Here is an 18,127-nt window from a genome sequence, read left to right as displayed (position 1 = left end):
GTTACAAAACATACAAAGAAACAGAAATGTATGGCCCAGGCAAAGGAGAAAATCAAAGCATTTGAAACAATCAGTGTGGAGCACCAGACCTGGAACATAGTAGGCAAAGACTTTTAAAGAATGATCCTAAATATGCTCAGAAAGCCAAGGGGAAACATGGGACAAAAAAGGTAATCAGGAAAATTATAGATGAACACAAAGAGAATATCAATAGAGAAAGAAAAATTTTGAAAAGGAACCAAACCAAGCTAAAATAAAAAATCCCCTAGAGGCTCATGGAGTTAATAATTAGAATATAAGTTATCAAAAAATAGGAGGGTACAGAATGGAAAGCTAAGGGTTAATTGTCCAGAATTGGTAAAAAGGTTGTTTGTAAATCTTTGTAAATGAATAGAAATGGTTAAAGCATATCATGGTGTTTGTAACTAGCAGTGCTATTGTATGATAGTGGTTGAAAGGGAAAGTCTAAGGTCATGTATATTATAAGAAGGAAAGCTAAAAACTGGATAACATGGGAGCTGTAATATAGTAAAACCTCATATAAAACACAAATATGGGTGATATTGCATATATAAGATTGCTTTTACAGAATATAAATATACTAGAGAAATGAAAAAGAATAGTAGCTATATACAGCAGGGGAAGCACAGAGAGATTGAGAGGTGTTGATTTTTGGTTGTTGTTTATTATTGTTGGGATAATGAACAAGAACGAAGAATGATTGAAGTGATGAATGCGCAAATATGTGATTATACCAAATATTGATTGTACACTTTGGATGGATTTATGCTTTTAATATTATTTTGTATCAATAAAAGTAATTTGTTAAGGAAAAAATTCCCTTGGAGGTGTTCAAGAGCAGACTGGAACTGGCAGAAAAAAGTATCGGAGAACTTGAAGATAAGAGTATTGAATCATTCTGTCTGAAGAACAGAAAGAAGAAAGAATGAAAAAAAAATAGAGCCTCAGGGACCGTAGGATGCCATCAAGGGTACCATATACTCACTGTAGGAGTCCCAGAAGAAGAAGAAAGAGAGAAAGGGGCAGAGAGAATATTAAAAGTAATAATGGGAAACGGATGTGGCTCACCTGATAGAGCATCCACCTACCATATAGGGGTTCAGGGTTCAATGCCCAGGGACTTTTGGCCCATGTGGTGAGCTGGCCCACATGCAGTACTGCTGCACGCAAGGAGTGCCGTGTCATGCAGGGGATCCCCCCACTTAGGGGTGCCCCATGCACAAGGAGTGCACCTGCAAGGAGAGCCACCCCGCATGAAAAATGCAGCCCACCTAGGAGTGGCGCTGCATACATGTGGAGAGCTGATGCAGCAAAATGACGCAACAAAAAGAGACACAGATTCCCAGTGCTGCCTGACAAGAATGCAAGTAGACACAGAAGAACACACAGTGAATGGACACAGAGAGCAGACAATGGGTGAGGGAGGGAAGGAAGGGGAGAGAAAATAAATAAAAATAAATCTTTTTTAAAAAAAGAAATAATGACTGGTAACTCCCCAAATTTAATGAAAGACGTGAATATACACATCTAAGACGCTCAACAAACTCCAAATAAAATAAACCCCAATAGGCCCATGCCACAGTATATAATAATCAAACTGTCAAATGCCAAATATAGAGAGAATCCTGAAAGCCACAGGAGAGAAGCAACATTCGAGGGGGCCTAAGTAAGATTAAGTGCTAATTTCTCATTGGAAACCATGGAGGCAAGGAGGCAGCAGGATGACTTATTTGAAGTGCTGAAAGCAAAAAGTTGCCAGCCAAGGATTCTGTATCCAGCAAAATGAAGGAGAAATTAAGACATTCCCAGACAGACAAAAGCTAAGGGAGTTCATCACGACTAGACCAGCCCTACAAGAGAGGCTAAAGAGAGTTCTGCTGTTTGAAAGGAAAGGACAATATGTGTATCGAACCTGCATGAAAAATAAAGAGCTCCAATGAGAATAATGACAAGGGTAAATATAAATGCCAGTACTATTGTGTTTTCGATTTATAAATCCACTTTCTGCTTCCTACAAGATCTAAAAGGCATATGCGTTAAAAAAAAATGATGAATTAGTAGTTTTGCAGCCTCAACTTGCTGGGTCTGAAATAAACTGATACAAACAGACTCATGTAGAGACACACAGGAAGAAAGGATAACTTAAGTTGGGAGAACAGAGGGATATAGGAACATGAGTTGTGTTTACTATCAAAGTTAAATTGTTATCAAAGCAAATGAGATTATTATAGATTAAGGGTGTTAAATTTAAGCCCCATGGTAATTACAAGGAAATTCTGGGAGACTATGTTAGTTCATAGGGACAGAAACTAAAACAGGTTTCCAGGGGTGGGGGCAGGGGCAATGGGGGAGTACATACATAATGTGTATAGGGTTTCTGTTTGGGGATATAGAGGACAGTTTTAGTAAGGGAAGGTGGTGAGGATAGTGCAATATTGTGAATGTGATTAATCTCATTGAATGATACGTTTGGGAATGTATGAAATGGGACAGTTTACATTGCATATGTTCCCACAATTAAAAGAATAAAAGGGAGAGCAGCTAAAGGGATAATGATAATTAAATATAGTATATGATCCTGGATGGAATCTAGCAAGGGAGGAGAAAAGGCTCAAAGGTCTATCGTTGGCTTATATGAAAAAATTGGAATATAGACTATAACCTTTATATCATTGTTAAATTTCTTAAACATGACAAATGCAATTAAATTGGTTACATAAATGAACATCCTTGTACATAGGAAATGTACATGGCAGTATTAAGTGTTCAAGGAGCATGATGTATACAGCCTACACTGAAGTGTTCACAAAATGGGTAGATAAATAGATAAGCAGATGATAAACTGCTACAGAAAATGTGGCAAATGTTAAAATTGGTGGGTCTGGTTGTATTAGTCAGCCAAAGGGGTGCTGATGTAAAGTACCAGAAATCTGTTGGCTTTTATAAAGGGTATTTATTTGGGTAAGCTTACAATCCTAAGGCCAAATCAAGGCATCAGCAGAGATGGTTTCTTATGAAAGTCAGCTATTGTTGATTCTGGTATGTTGCCATGTGTTGAAGCAGGATGGCCACCAAGCTCTGCGAGGCTTCTTCCCCTCCTGGCTTCTTCAGGGTCCCTCTCTCTCCTGGCATAAGGCTTGTTTCTTGCTGGGCCTTCTGTATCAGTCTAAGCTGTTCTTTCCAATCTCCGCTCTAAGCTATCAGGCAAAATGACTCATTTCTGAAGCTGTTTCAGCTTCTCCTTTCTTCTTTCTGCCACATGGCCAGATCAAAAATGACAGAATTCTCTTCCTGTGTGTCTCCACGTGAGTCAGTTTATATCAGTTTTATTTCAGACCCAGCAAGGGGGTGGGGAATCAACCTGAATCATACCTTATTGATGTAGTAGAATCAAAAGCCCAATTTTAACAGGTAATCTAATCAATGGCCCCTCAACTGAATTTAATATAATCAAAGGGTATTATACCCAGAGGAATAGATTAGTTTACAAACAGAATCTTTCTCTTCTTGGGATTCATAAATAATCTCAAACTGTCACATTGTGTATCTGGGGATATAGAGGTAAGTTGGCGTTCTCTGTATGGGGTTTGTATTCTTTTTGTAATTGTCATGTAATTTTGAAAATATTTCAAAATTAAAAATTAAAAAAATAAATAAAAAGTCACCAAAGTGGTGGTGGTGGTGGTGGTGGTATAGAGTGAAAGAAAAGAGAAGCAAGAAAAAACTTGGAGATAAAATAGTCAGAAATGAGGCTAAGAACAATAAATACCATGATGATCTGCTGACTTTATTCAGTTGTGACCTGCACATTTTTTTTTTACCTCAGGAATGTATCTTACTAATGGTGGTATCTTAGATTTCATGAAATAGAACATCCATTTATTCAATAAGTATTTATTGGGCACCTATTTTATAGATCAGGCATTATGCTGAGCCCTGGCATCAATTTTGAGCAAAACAGACACAGTCCCTGTCATCATACTATGTATGTAGTGAAGGGAAAGAAGTATTCTTTGAGAAAGTATAACAGGTGGGCTTAATTTAGAAGGAGAGGCTGGGGAAAATCTTTCCAAATAACATATCAGGATGAGATATGAAGGGAAAGGAGAAATCAGCCATAAGATAAATGAGGCAAGGGGTTCCAGGCCAAGAGAAAGCACCTGTGGGAAGGTCTTGAAGTTTGAGGTAACTTGACTTGTTTAAGGAGTTGAAAGAAAACCAGGTAGGTAACCCTTGGTGGAGTGGAGAGAGGGGTAAGCAGTTGATATAGTAGGGAATGTTGTGAGAAGAGTCTGGAGAATGAGGTAGGTGCCAAATAATACAGGCTTTAGGAAGTTATGTGAAGCTTCCCTGTTTTATCCCACATTATTGAAGAGTTTTAATTTTAAGCAAGAATGAGGCATTTTAAGCAAGGATGAGGCATTTCCATTTCAACAAGATCTCTCTGGTTGCTGTACAGAGAAAACCCTGGTAAACGCTTAATGGTTATGTTACTACTAGCTATCATCCCTAGCTTACATTTGTTTTTTTTCCTGTACACCCCCTATTATTAACACCATGTATTAGTATCGTATGTTTGTTTTGGCTCATGAGAGAACACTCTCATAGTTGTACGGTTTACCACAGTTCATCTTCTCCCACGGGGTTCACTGTCTTGTACAATCTATCCAAAGAGTATACTCAGTGGCTTTCACTCTCATGAGAGTTATATAGTCATCACCTTAGTAAATTTTTGTACATTTTCTTTACTCCAAAAGAAAAAAATCCCATATCCCCCATTATGTCCCTTAGTGTTGATATAGTACCTTCTTTGATATTGATGCAAGAATATTACAATATTGCTGTTAACTATAGTCATAAGTTACATTAATTGTTTTTTTCCTGTGCATCTCCATATTCTTACCACCTTGTAATAGTGAGGTATATTTTGTTCTAGTTCATAGAAGAACATTCCTGTGTTTGTACTATCAATCACAATCCTTATCCAACACCAGCTTCACTGTTATTCAATCCTTAGATTATTCTCTAGCTCTTTCAATTGACACTTATGTTCCTAACTACCCCTTTCAGCCACAATCCCATTTATAAACCAGTTATATTACTTATACTCACTATAATGTGTTACCATCAACTCTATCCATTTCCACACTTTTACAGTCAAGTAAAGCTTGTACTCTTAATACCACATTAGAAGAGAGAAGACTAACCTCAGAACTCTGGGCAATAGAAGAGAAAAGAGACTCAGCTCAGAGCTCCAGACATTTCCAACATTTAGAGGTTGCATAGAGAAGGCAGAGCTGCCACACAAAACTTAATAAGGAGTAGTTTGAGAGGTAGGAGGTAAAACATGAAAATGGGGTGTCTCAGAAGCCAGGAAAAGAATTTCAGATGGGTTGCTGAAGTCAGCTGGGTCAAATACTCTGAGAGGTGGGTCCTTAGAGGAAACAGAGGCAATAAATGGGTGAATAGAACAGTGAAAGAGTTCACCAGGCTTGGAGCCAGTTCGAGTAAAAGAGAAACAGTATATGAGATATGGAAGAACCGCCTACTGTTTGAAGTTGTTAGAGGGTCAAGTGCAAGGCTGGGAGAAGTGAGAGAAGAGACTGGAGAACTTGGCAGGGGCCGAACCATGAAAGGCTTATAATGTCCCCAAGTCAACACCAGCTAGCAAGTGTGAGACCATGATCTCAACCTAAAAGTGTCTTTCTCCAAAGCTGGGGAGCCAACACAAATGGAGCCACCTGTTACAAACCGAAGGGAATGGTACATACTGGTGCTTGCCTATTATTTGCTAGGCACTTTTTTGGGCATCTTATCTATGTTGTCTCATATAAAGTATATGTTGTTTGATGTTTTAATTATGTGGTTCTTTCATGTTGAAACATTTTATTTTTAAAAAAATATATATCCATGTCTTCTTTCAGCACTAAATCACTTATCAGGGCTATATTGTGTGGGGGGAAGACATCTATATACAGAGACCTGTATATATTTAACATGACTCCCTTTTTAGACTTCTCTCTAAATTGGGATCAAGTGTTGAAAGTAATAGGAAAGTGTGAGTTGTTTTAATTAATTGAGCAACTCACAATCAGGAGAATTGGTATTGTACTTTATCTTACTCTTCCGTTATGCATCCTAATCATTTTAAAGGCAGAGATTGACTTTGGTTTGAATCCTGCCTCTACCATTTATTAGCTAAGTGACTTTGGGGGCAAATTATTTAACCTCTCTCAGACTGTTAAGTGAAGGACTTCTTTAATAATAATTATAAAGCATATTGCAAGAATTAAGTAAAGCAAAGGGAAGTTAGTCAAACAAAGCCTTGTGATGAAAATGATCAGTGTGGTTTCTTTGTTGGTGATTCTGTTTTACCTTTGATTATTTTACTTATTTTGAATAATGCAATTCATTTTCAAATATCATTTGTTTATTGTAGACAGAAATAATTTTTCTTGATGTGCATGTTAAGACTGCTGCTTATAAAGTGAGACCTAGTTCCAAAAAATATCTTTACAGGAATATTAAAAACTTCAGTATCTAAAAATATTCATTTCAAAGCTCTCATCTCACATAAAATTCTGCAGAAATAAAGTTATTTATTTTTTGTTACTTGATGGTAACAAAATATATCCATTAATTTGCAAGTTCTTGCTTTCTTCATAAACTTTAAATAATTTCAATGTGTGCTGAAAGCAGACTTGAATTTTATTTACTTTTAAACCATGCCTATTTGACTGTGCATGCAAGGCTACTTTATGACTTATAAAAAATTAAAAATCCTAAATCAATCTGTCATTTTTTTCATTTATAGAAATTCATGAACTTGGAATTGTTCGTTTATTAAAATTTTAGTCTTTGGCATCCTTGTATTATTTTTGTGCTGTTATTCCATAAACTCATTTTGGCAGAACCTCTTTTTGTAGTTGGAGCCAATTGGGATACTCCAGGGTGGATACCAGGCCGATGGGTGTCACTTTGACACGTTGTCTTAGATGAGAAATATTCTTAAGTCTCATCCAATGACATGGACCTAAATCAATAACTGTTTCCTTTATCATACCAAGAGGAACAATTTGGCGAGGATGGGGGAAGGTCCATTAAAATGATACCTACTATATTAAAAAGGAAGGAACATGATGGAGTAGAAAGAATGAATCGCTTTTAGAGTAGACATAGACTTGAACCCCAGCTCTAGCACTTTTAAGGTTGGATGTGTCATTATTTCTCCACTCCCTACAGGCTTGGCTCTTTTTCCTGTTATACCAAGATTTCTTTACATGCCTCAACCTGCATGGTTTTTATTGCTGAAAATATAGAGCCTTTCAGAAGATTCTGGGAGTTTCTTGTCAAACCCTAGGGTTTAACAAGACCAATAATTTCTTTTACATCACTCTCCTGGAGTATAATGACCGAGGCCAAGATCAGTCATATCAAAAGTTTATTGTGGAACTGTTATGAGCAGGCCCTGTGTTGAGACAAGGATGAATAAGATACAGCCCTCCCTTTAAGGAGCTCACAGTCTCTAGAGGAGATAGGCATGCAAAGTCATAATTTAGTAGGGTAAGGATTCTAGTGGAGGATTGTATGAAGTAATGGGGACATTAAGAATGGAGTGCCAAATGAAGATGAAGTGTCGGAAAGGCTTCTGAGAGGAAATGGTACTTTAACAGAGATGTGAAAGATGAATAGAAGTCTGCTGGCTGAAAATGGGAGGAATGATGTTTCAGGGAGTTACAGCATAGGAGTATGAGGCAGCATGATTGTTTAGGGTACAGCAAACCCATAGTTTGGTATGACTGAAGAATAGTAGTGGTGAGTGAAAATAGGGAGAAATGTTTAAGAATATCTTCCATTGAGAAATTTCAATAGTAGTCTATTTCTGAAACTACGTGGTAGGTGTATGGTGTTCATTATATCATTCTTTTATTCAACAAATATTTACTGTTTGCAGATATATACACTTATATATTTATATATATTATCTTATATGTATGACATTTAATAATTTACAAAAATAAAATATACAATACTGAAAGTGAAAATTTTATAGATATCCTTATTTTCCTTAGGAATTTTTTTTCTTTTACTGTGGAAAGTCCCTTAGTGCATTTAGAGTAGTAGGTAATGAATTTTTCACATGCCGTAAGGGTTATATGAATTACTTAGTAACCATACAGATTATCAATGTTAGTATTAGGGTTGGGGGAGGGGGCATTGATGATGACTCAGAATTTCTCTTGTCCTTCAATTCCTAGCCTGGACTGACACTTAGTTTTTATAATAGGCTTGTTTGAGTTGTCACATAAAGCATATTCATTTTTGGAGACATTCAAAATGGAATATCAAAAACTAACCAAGGGGAAGCAGATTTGACTCAACTGATAGAGCGTCTGCCTACCACATGGGAGGTCCAGGGTTCAAACCCAGGGCCTCCTGACCCCTGTGGTGAGCCCGCCCACACGCAGTGCTGATGTGTGCAAGGACTGCCGTACCACGCAGGGGTGTCCCCCGTGTAGGAGAGTCCCATGCACAAGGAGTGCACCCCGTAAAGAGAGCTGCCCCACGCGAAAAAACACAGCCTGCCCAGGAGTGGTGCTGCACACGTGGAGAGCTGACGCAACAAAAAAGAGACAGTTTCCCAGTGCCACTGACAAGAATCCAAGTGGACACAGAAGAACACACAGCGAATGGACGGAGAGAGCAGCCAATGGGGTGGGGGGGGGGAGGGGAGAGAAAAATAAAAATAAATCTTAAAAAAAAACCCAAAAAAACTAACGAAGGCACATTCCCTGTGGCCAAGCTGCTTATAATTTAATAGGAGAGCTAGAGGAGATCTGTGCATGTGCTCCAGAATCACAAACAGTGTATTGTGGGAGTTTGGAGGGAGGAGAGAGAACCATGTACGGTTCAGGGGCTGGTCATTTACTGTGTTAGTGCTGTCAGTCTTGTTCCCAGAGTGTCTGAGGCATCAGAAATAATTTCTTCCATGCCCATACCTCAGGGTTACCTTGAATGACAAAATACAAGTTAGCAAAAACTTCCAGTGAGTCATCTGCATTAATTGTTAATAGAGTACCTCTTGAGTATTGTCATTGCAGTTAAGACAGCAAAAGAAGCATGACTGATGATTTCTTAAGCATGCAGAGACAGGAGGGCCACACTGGGCCAAACCAGCACTGTATGGTGTACTCTGACAAGTGCCGGTGTAAGCATGTCCCTCAAAACTGCCTTTTCAGTGCTCTTCCATTAGATTCTGTTAAAATTGCCTTATCACTGGCAAGCAGGCCTCATTAAATTGTACTGTTGAAGGACAGATGGTTTTTATTTTCCTTGCAGGCTATTACGCAATCTAAATGTGTGCTAGCATAATTTTCTCAGATTTTAGCTCTTACCATAAAATTTAGTCATTTGTCCTTACACTCATTTCTTTTTTTTTTAAAGATTTATTTTTTATTTATTTCTCTCCCTTTCCTTCCCCCCACCCCCAGTTGTCTGCTCTCTGTGTCCATTCACTGTGTGTTCTTCTGTGACGGCTTCTATCCTTATCAGTAGCACCAGGAATCTGTGTTTATTTTTATTGCGTCATCTTGTGTCAGCTCTCCGTGTGTGCGGCTCCATTCTTGGGCAGGCTGTACTTTCTTTCGCGCTGGGCGGCTCTCCTTACGGGGCGCACTCCTCGCATGTGGGGCTCCCCTACGCGTGGGACACCCCTGCGTGACATGGCACTCCTTGTGCGCATCAGCACTGCGCATGGGCCAGCTCCACACTGGTCAAGGAGGCCCGGGGTTTGAACCACAGACCTCCCATGTGGTAGGCTGATGCCCTATTCATTGGGCCATGTCCACTTCCCTTACTCTCATTTCTAATCTGGTGGTTCCTCTGCATTATCACAGATCTTCTTTGATGTGTATTTACATTTTAAGTCATTTCTTACTTTTCTTCATCTCCTACAAGTTTCTTTTTTCTTTTTTCTTTTTGGCCTTTAGTCACTTTAACCTCAGATCTCTAGCCCTTGTTTTTCCTTCTCCTACCAGTTCCTACATTAGTGTTTACTCTTTCTTTGCCTACTTACAGGCAAAGACTCTGACTCATACCCCACCTTGAGCTTTGTGGCCATAATCACTGGTATGGAGCCAGGGGAAATCCTAAACTGAACCACTAAATTTTTCTTTGCCACCTCTTATGCTAATTTTCCAATCTTGTTTCCTTTCTTTGCCTACTGCTGTTTTAAAGAAAATAACACATGTACTGCTCACCAACTGTAGGCAAGGAACTTGGCCAACCTTAGAGAGGACTCAAAGATGGCTAAGGATTGCATGGTCTATTGGGGTAGATAGAGCCATAAAAAACTAAAATTGGTCTGAGGTATAACAAGTGATATAGGCAGTAGACTTGGCCCAGTGGTTAGGGCATCCGTCTACCACATGGGAGGTCCATGGTTCAAACCCCAGGCCTGTTTGACCTTGACCCGTGTGGAGCTGGCCCATGCGCAGTGCTGATGTGCGCAAGGAGTGCCCTGTCACGCAGGGGTGTCCCCTGCGTAGGGGAGCCCCAGGTGCAAGGAGTGCGCCCCATAAGGAGAGCCGCCCAGCACGAAAGAAAGTGCAGCCTGCCCAGGAATGGCGCCGCACACATGGAGAGCTGACACAACGAGATGAAGCAACAAAAAGAAAGACAGATTCCGTGCCACTGACAACAACAGAAGCGGACAAAGATGGCGCAGTGAATGGACACAGAGCAGACAACCAGGGTTGGGGTGGGGAAGGGGAGAGAAATAAATAAATAAATCTTAAAAAACAAAACAAAAAAACCCACAAGTAATATATTTGAGGGACTCCCACAAGATAACAGAAGTCTAAAACTAGAGTAATGTGAGTAGTAAGGAAGGAATGGGGACCATTTCAGGAAAGCCTGACGCGTTTTTAGTTACTCTTTCTAGTTGATTCCTCCTTTGCCCCTGCTGGGGGCTCTGTCCAGTCTGATTCACCTTGATCAGGGTTATCTTTTGCTAAAGGCTTCTGTTTCACCATGAAGCCCCTGGGCAGACTTAACAGACATGTGTCCACCTCTGCTCTTCCATTTGGCCTCCTTCATCTTCAAGAACACAGCCAACTTCTGTCTGTGATTCCTGCTTCTTACTCCTGTCTCCCATTTCTAGATTTCTCATGTAATATTGGGGTCTTTGTGCCTTCCCACACTCTTCCCTCTAGATATGACTGATTTAGTCCTATTCCTCAGAATTGCTCTGTGTATTTACTGGGGCCTGGGCAAAGGGGGAGGTAGGGTTGGGGGTAACAGAGGCAATAGGAAAGGGCATTGTCAGTTTGAGAGTCCTTTCATTTCAGCTTAGGTATATATACCCCCCAGGTAGACCCAGTTCTGGTATAGTTGTCTCTGCAGAGTCTCTGATCTCATAGATTAAAATGGAAAAGAACCACAAAAAAGACAAAGGTAATAATAGACTGGTTTCTGACCTATTTCTCCTTGGATACTTGCCCAAGAGAAAGATAAAATATAGAAGGGAAGTTGGTTATCAGGGTGATATTTGGTGTTTAAATATCTCACCTCTGGCCCTTAGCCTCTCTCCATTTATCGTGAGTGCTGTTAACACCTAGCTCTTAGAAATCTAGCCTTTGGCAAAGTACCTACTCGCTGTTTCCAAAATACTTATGGAAATCTAAGTTGGAGTTCCCTACTGACACAGAGCACAAAGGCACTTCCTTTTAGATTTAGTTTTAAACCTCCTCATAATTAGGTGTAGGTCACTTATTCACAAACTTATTTGGAAACATTTTGCTTTTTTTGTGTTTTCATCAGTTAGGATAGTAGGTCTCATATATTATATATCTTTCCCGGAACCAGTAAATCCAACCAGAGAAAGTTACAGTTTTTGTAAATTGAGCTTCAGAATGGTACACGGAAGTGTTTATTGAACAAGATTTTAGCAATTTCTTCCAGAATCAATGCCTTCCAAAACAAGATATTAGTCATGCAGGGATTTCATCCAGTTCCAACCACAGTAGTGGACCTGTCTTCCCTCAACCTCAGCAGAATGACCAGAGGGTTTTACATTCTGCCAGGCAGGGTCTACTCCCCCTAACCAGCAGGAACCGGCTACGAAAGAATGACCATTGCCCTTCTGCTCCCCCTTAAAAATAAGGGTGTAAACTGTGTTAAGGGAGCATTGAGGCAGGTTAGTATAGGAATTGAGGGAAGGTGGCTGAGACCCAGCAGAGAACATGGCCGGCAGAGAACATGGACGTGAGACCCTACCCAGAAACCTCCTGAGGAGAAGGCTGCTGCTAAAGAACAAAACCAGAAAAACCCTGTGAACCCCTGACCATGAGATCCCATTTGGAACTCTTTCCAGGGTCAAGTGGAAGTCCTGGATACCTTCAAATAAAAGGCCTCACCATTGGCCCCCTGAGAGCTGACAGGTGGGGCAACCAATCAGAACAGCAAACACCTCAGACAACTCTACAAAATTAGGAAAGGGGAGGAGTAAAGGTCTTAAAAAGGCCTAACCTGGGGCCTCACACGCACAGCTCACCCTGCAGCACTCCTGCAATCTATGTCTCAGATTGTATTCTCTTTTCTTAATAAACTCTTTTCTCCCTTGGATAACAAAAAAGATTTAGTATATGCATGTTTTTAAGGGAGGTTCCTTCCTAGGGAGTCAGAGCAATCATAAAACACCTTTTTAATGCAGTGTTGGAAGGATTCATGCTTTTTGATCCTTAAAATGATTCACATAATCATCCTATTTAAGTCCAAAGATAGGCCACTTTGGGAACTTCTGTTGATTACCTACCATGCCTCTTTTATGAAATCAAGGCTAAGCGAGCCAAGCTTATTGCTGACCAAACATACCACTTTTACCATTTTCTACTCATAATTATAAAGTAATGAAGTAAAATACTAAACAACAATGCTTTTTCCAATTTTTTTCCCTTCAAAGAAATTTCCAGCAATCCAGTATGTGAAACAGCCATGGCTCCAAGCCACAGACTTATTTTCTTCTCTCCACCATATCTGAGAAATCACTTGGGCTTTGCAGAGCACAGGATGAAAGCCTTAATAAAAAATTCGAATTATAAACCCTGCCTTAAAAAAATGGCTGTGCTTCTGAAAATCTGGCAGAGCTGCCGAACTAAAGCTTCAAATTTGTGTTTGCTAACAGATCCACAAAAGTCCACATTCAGTGGAAAAATAGATTTTATATGTATATTTTTACCTAAAATTACATTTTCACATAGCATTTACTAACAAAGTAAAGCCAAGCTTTAGTTGTAGCTAATTCTTCAGAACACATTTTATATATAATTTGAGCCTGATGGTGCTACTGGGACTAAAATATTTTTTTTCTACTAATTTAAAAATTAAATTTTATATGAGCCAAGACTTCATTTTCATAAGTTCTGTAATTATAAGTAAATTCATTGTTTTATATATCTTTGTGAGATAATCTAATTTTTTTTTTCCTTTTTATCTTCTAGTTTGCCAGGGTTTGGATACCTGATCCGGAGGAAGTTTGGAAATCAGCAGAACTGATAAAAGATTATAAACCTGGAGATAAAGTCCTTCTGCTTCACCTCGAGGAAGGAAAGGTAAGAATTTTGCTTTCATTTGTTGTCATTGGCATAAAGTGAAAGAAGTTCAAAAGTGTACGTTTACACTGTGAAATTCTTGACCTCAATTAGAAGTTAAATTTTTTTTAATTAAAATTTTTTTTATTTTTTAAAAGTTTTAGATTATATAAATGTTACATAAAAATATAGGGCATTCCCATATGCTCCTCTCTTTTTCCCTCCCACACTTTCCCACACTAACAACATCTTTCAACATGTTTCAACTAACAACGTTAGTGTGGTACTTTTGTTACAATTGATTAGCACATATTGAAGCATTGCTGCTAACCGTGGACTATAGTTTACATTATAGTTTACACTCTGTCCTGCACCATTTTATAGGTTATGACAAAATGTATAACAGCTTGTATCCGTCATTGCGTTGTCATGCAGGACAGTTCCAATGTCCCAAAAATGTCCCTATATTACATCTATTCTAAGTTAAATTTTGAACTAATCTCATCTCTTTATTTATTAAGTTGACAAAAATGATCAGCTCAATTTTCTATCCTAATAGAATTACCAATGACATGGATTAGTGAAAATAGCAAATACCTTTAAACTCCATAATTTTGGCCTATGAATTTATTATGATTAGATTTTCCTGTTTAACAGTACTTTAACTAGCATTAAAATTATTTCATCTAAGGAACCTTTCTAAGACTTAACATGTGCAAGAGACTAAGCATTTGAAAAATATTTACTGAGAAGCTGTTACGTGTAAAGCATTTTGCTAGGAACCACAAAAACTTAAAACAAGTTTTCTCTTTATATTCAGTGCATGGATGAGGACGAGACCTGGGACATACCAGGCAAACACTTTTTAAAAAATTGTCCTAAATATATTCAAAGAGCCAAGAGAAAACATGGACAAAGATCTAAAGGAAATCAGGAAAACGATAGATAAACCCAAAGAGAATATCAATAGAGAGATGGAAATTATGGAAAAGAACCAACAGAGGTGAAGTCCACGGTAACAGAAATTTAAAATTCTCTAGAGGAGTTCCACAGCAGATCGGAGCTGGCAGAAGAAGGAATCAGAGAATTTGAAGATAAAAAGACTAGATATTGCCTACAGTAATTATTACTGTGGTGTTCTAATTTAATTTTTTATATTCATTGTTCTTTCTACATTTATTAACTGGAATTCTTCTATAAGAAAGAGTTGTCCCTTCTACTCCATTTATTCATTCCATTATGTTGTTACTCCATTTATTCCAGCTTTGGCCTCTGAAAGCTCTCTCTGATTGGTTCTTTTCTCCTTTCGACATGCCCTATCATGTTTTTTTAAGGACCACTTCCTTGCTTTCTGATACTACAGAATGGTCCAGCCTTAATTTGTATTTTCCCTTCCCCAGCCCTGATTCCTTTTATTAGGGAATTGTATACCTCCAAGATCTGGACACTAAATGAGCTCATTGTTATTTTTTTCTAACAAATCAACCTTATTGATACATATTAATAAAGTAGACAGTTCATCCTAAGTGTACACTCAGTAGTATTTGGTGTAATCACATAGTTGTACATTTATCACTTCAATCATTATCAGAGCATTTTTATTATTTCAAAAATAATAATAACAAAAACAGACAAACAAAAAAAACAAACAAGAAAATTATTCACCTGTCAATCTCTCTATGCTTCCCCTGCCATACATAGCTGCTATTTCTGGCTGTTCTTGCACATCTATTTACTTATTTATTTATTAGCAGTTTTATTGAGATATATTCACATACCATGACCTCTATCCAAAGTGTATAATCAATGACTTTTAATATAATCACAATGTTGTACATTCATCACCACAAAAGATTTTAGAACAATTTCTTTACTCCAAAAAGAGAAACTCCACACCCCTTACCAATCACTTCTCAATCCCTCTATACTTCCCCAGCCTTACATGCCCACTAATCTAATTTCATCTTTATAAATTGATTTATATTTTATATAAATGGAATCATACAATATATCCTGCTTTGTATTTGGTTTCTTTCACTTAGCATAATGGTTTTTTTGGTCTGATACTACCATCTTGTCATATTAACATATTAGCTCAGTTTCAAAGAAAAACAGTCATATATATGCAATTTTACTCATATTCATATTTCACATATGGTATTACTATGCTATACATTCCCATGTTAATTTTTTTAGCTTACTATTAAACCCTTACCAGATAGGTGATTTCCAAATATTTTCTCCCACTGAGTTGGCTGCCTTTTCATCCTTTTGACAAAGTCCTTTGAGATGCAAAAATGTTTAATTTTGAGGAAGTCTCATTTATCTATTTTTTCTTTTGTTGTTCATGCTTTGGGTGTAAGGTCCAAGAAACCACCACCTATCACAAGGTCTTGAAGATGTTTCCCCATATTTTCTTCTAGTTGTTTTATGGTCCTGGCTTTTATGTTTAGGTCTTTCATCCTTTTGAGTTGATTTTTGTATAGGGAATGAGATAGGGATCCTCTTTTGTTCTTTTGGTTATGGATATCCCATTCTCCCAGCACCATTTGTTGAAGAGACTGTTTTGTCCCCTTAACATGGCTATAGTAGGTTTGTTGAAAACTAGATGACCGTAGGGATGAAGGTTGATTTCTTTTTTTTTTTTAAAGATTTATTTATTTATTTATTTCTCTCCCCCCTGTTTGTTCTCTGTGTCTATTTGCTGTGTCTTCTTTGTCCGCTTGTGTTGTCAGCGGCACAGGAATCTGTGTTTCTTTTTGTTGCGTCATCTTGTTGTGTCAGCTCTCCGCGTGGGTGGCGCCATTCTTAGGCAGGCTGCACTTTCTTTCCCGCTGGGTGGCTCTCCTTATGGGGCGCACTCCTTGCGCGTGGGGCTCCCCTATGCGGGGGACATGCCTGTGTGGCACGGCACTCCTTGCGCGCATCAGCACTGCTCATGGGCCTGCTCCACACGGGTCAAGAAGGTCCAGGGTTTGAACTGCGAACCTCCCATGTGTAGACAGATGCCCTAACCACTGGGCCAAGTCTGCTTCCCAAAGGTTGATTTCTGGGCTCTCATTTTATTCACTAATTGATGTATCTATCTTTATTCCAATACCATGCTGTTTTGACCACTGCAGCTTTGTAATATGTTTCAGTGTCAGGCAGTGAAATTCTTCCCACATTGCTCTTCTTTTTTAGAATTCTTTTGACTATTTGGGTGCACTTTCCCTTCCAAATAAATTCGATAATTGCCTTTTCTATTTCTGTAGAGTGTTGGAATTTTGATTGGTATTGCATTGAATCTATAAATCACTTTGGGTAGGATCGACATCTTCATGATATTTAGTCTTCCAATCCATGGACACAGAATGTCTTTCTATTTGTTTAAGCCTTCATTGATTTCTTTTAGCATTGTTTTATAGTTTTCTGAGTATAGGTCCTATATTTCTTTGGTTAAATTGATACCTAGGTATTTGAGTCTTTTTGTTGCTATTGTAAATGGAGTTTTTTCCCCTGATTTCCTCTTCAGATGTTCAATACTAGTGTACAAAATCATTACTGACTTTTGCATGTTGGTCTTTTATTCTGCCACTTTGCTGAACTCATTTATTTGCTCAAGCAGCTTTGTCATAGACATTTCAGAAATTTCTAAATACATGATCATGTCATCCATGACAAGTGAGAATTTTACTTCCTCATTTCCTATTTGGGTCCCTTTTACTTTATTTTTCTTGTCTAATTGCTCTAGCTAGAACTTCTAGCACAATGTTGAATAACAATAGTGACAGTGGCATCCTGTCTTGTTCCTGATCTTAGAGGAAAAACTTTCAGTCTCTCCCCATTGAGTTTGATGTTGGTTGTGGGTTTTTCATATGTGCCCTTTGTCATATTGAGGAATTTTCCTTCTATTCCTATCTTTTGAAGTGTTTTTATCAAGAAAGGATGCTGGATTTTGTCAAATGCCTTTTCTTTATGGATTGAGATGATCATGGGATTTTTTACTTCAATATGTTAATGTGGTGTATAACATTAACTGATTTTCTTTTGTTGAATCACCCTTGCATGTCAGGAATAATTCCCACTTGGTTGTGCCATGTCTTATTCTGTTGGATTCTATTTGTGAGTGTTTTATTAAGAGTTTTTACAATTTTTTCATTAGAGAGATTGGGATTGTTCTATAATTTTCTTTTCTTGTAGAGCCTTTATCTGGTTTTGGTATTAGTATGATGTTGGCTTCATAAAACGTGTTCGGTTATTTTCCCTCCTCTTAAATTTTTTGGAAGAGTTTAAACAAAATTGGTGTTGAGTGTTCTCAAAATGCTTGGTAGAATTCAACTGTTCCTGGACTTTTCTGTGTTGGGAGATTTTGATGATATATTAACTATCTTTAAATGTGATTGGTTTAAGTTCTTGTATTTCTTATAGCATCAGTTTAGGCTGTTTGTGCCTTTCTAGGAATTTGTCCATTTCATCTAGGTTGTCTAGTTTTTTGGCATACAGTTTCTCATAATATGTTATGATCCTTTTTATTT

At 38.2% G+C, this 18,127-nt stretch overlaps 1 protein-coding gene across 4 annotated transcripts in view; it reads left to right on the top strand.

Moving 5' to 3' along the window:
- MYO5A (myosin VA) overlaps nucleotides 1-18,127 on the top strand; it is a 243,947-nt gene that overhangs the window by 62,483 nt on the left and 163,337 nt on the right. For all 4 annotated transcript variants that reach the window (XM_058294223.2, XM_058294222.2, XM_058294221.2 and 1 more), the window contains exon 2: nucleotides 13,521-13,631. In XM_058294223.2, coding sequence (XP_058150206.1) covers nucleotides 13,521-13,631 — 111 coding nt within the window. The remainder of the gene's footprint in view (nucleotides 1-13,520; nucleotides 13,632-18,127) is intronic.

The sequence above is a fragment of the Dasypus novemcinctus genome, chromosome 3 (assembly GCF_030445035.2).
Source record: "Dasypus novemcinctus isolate mDasNov1 chromosome 3, mDasNov1.1.hap2, whole genome shotgun sequence".
Taxonomy (NCBI): Eukaryota; Metazoa; Chordata; class Mammalia; order Cingulata; family Dasypodidae; genus Dasypus; species Dasypus novemcinctus.
This window is presented reverse-complemented; position numbering and strand designations above follow the sequence as displayed.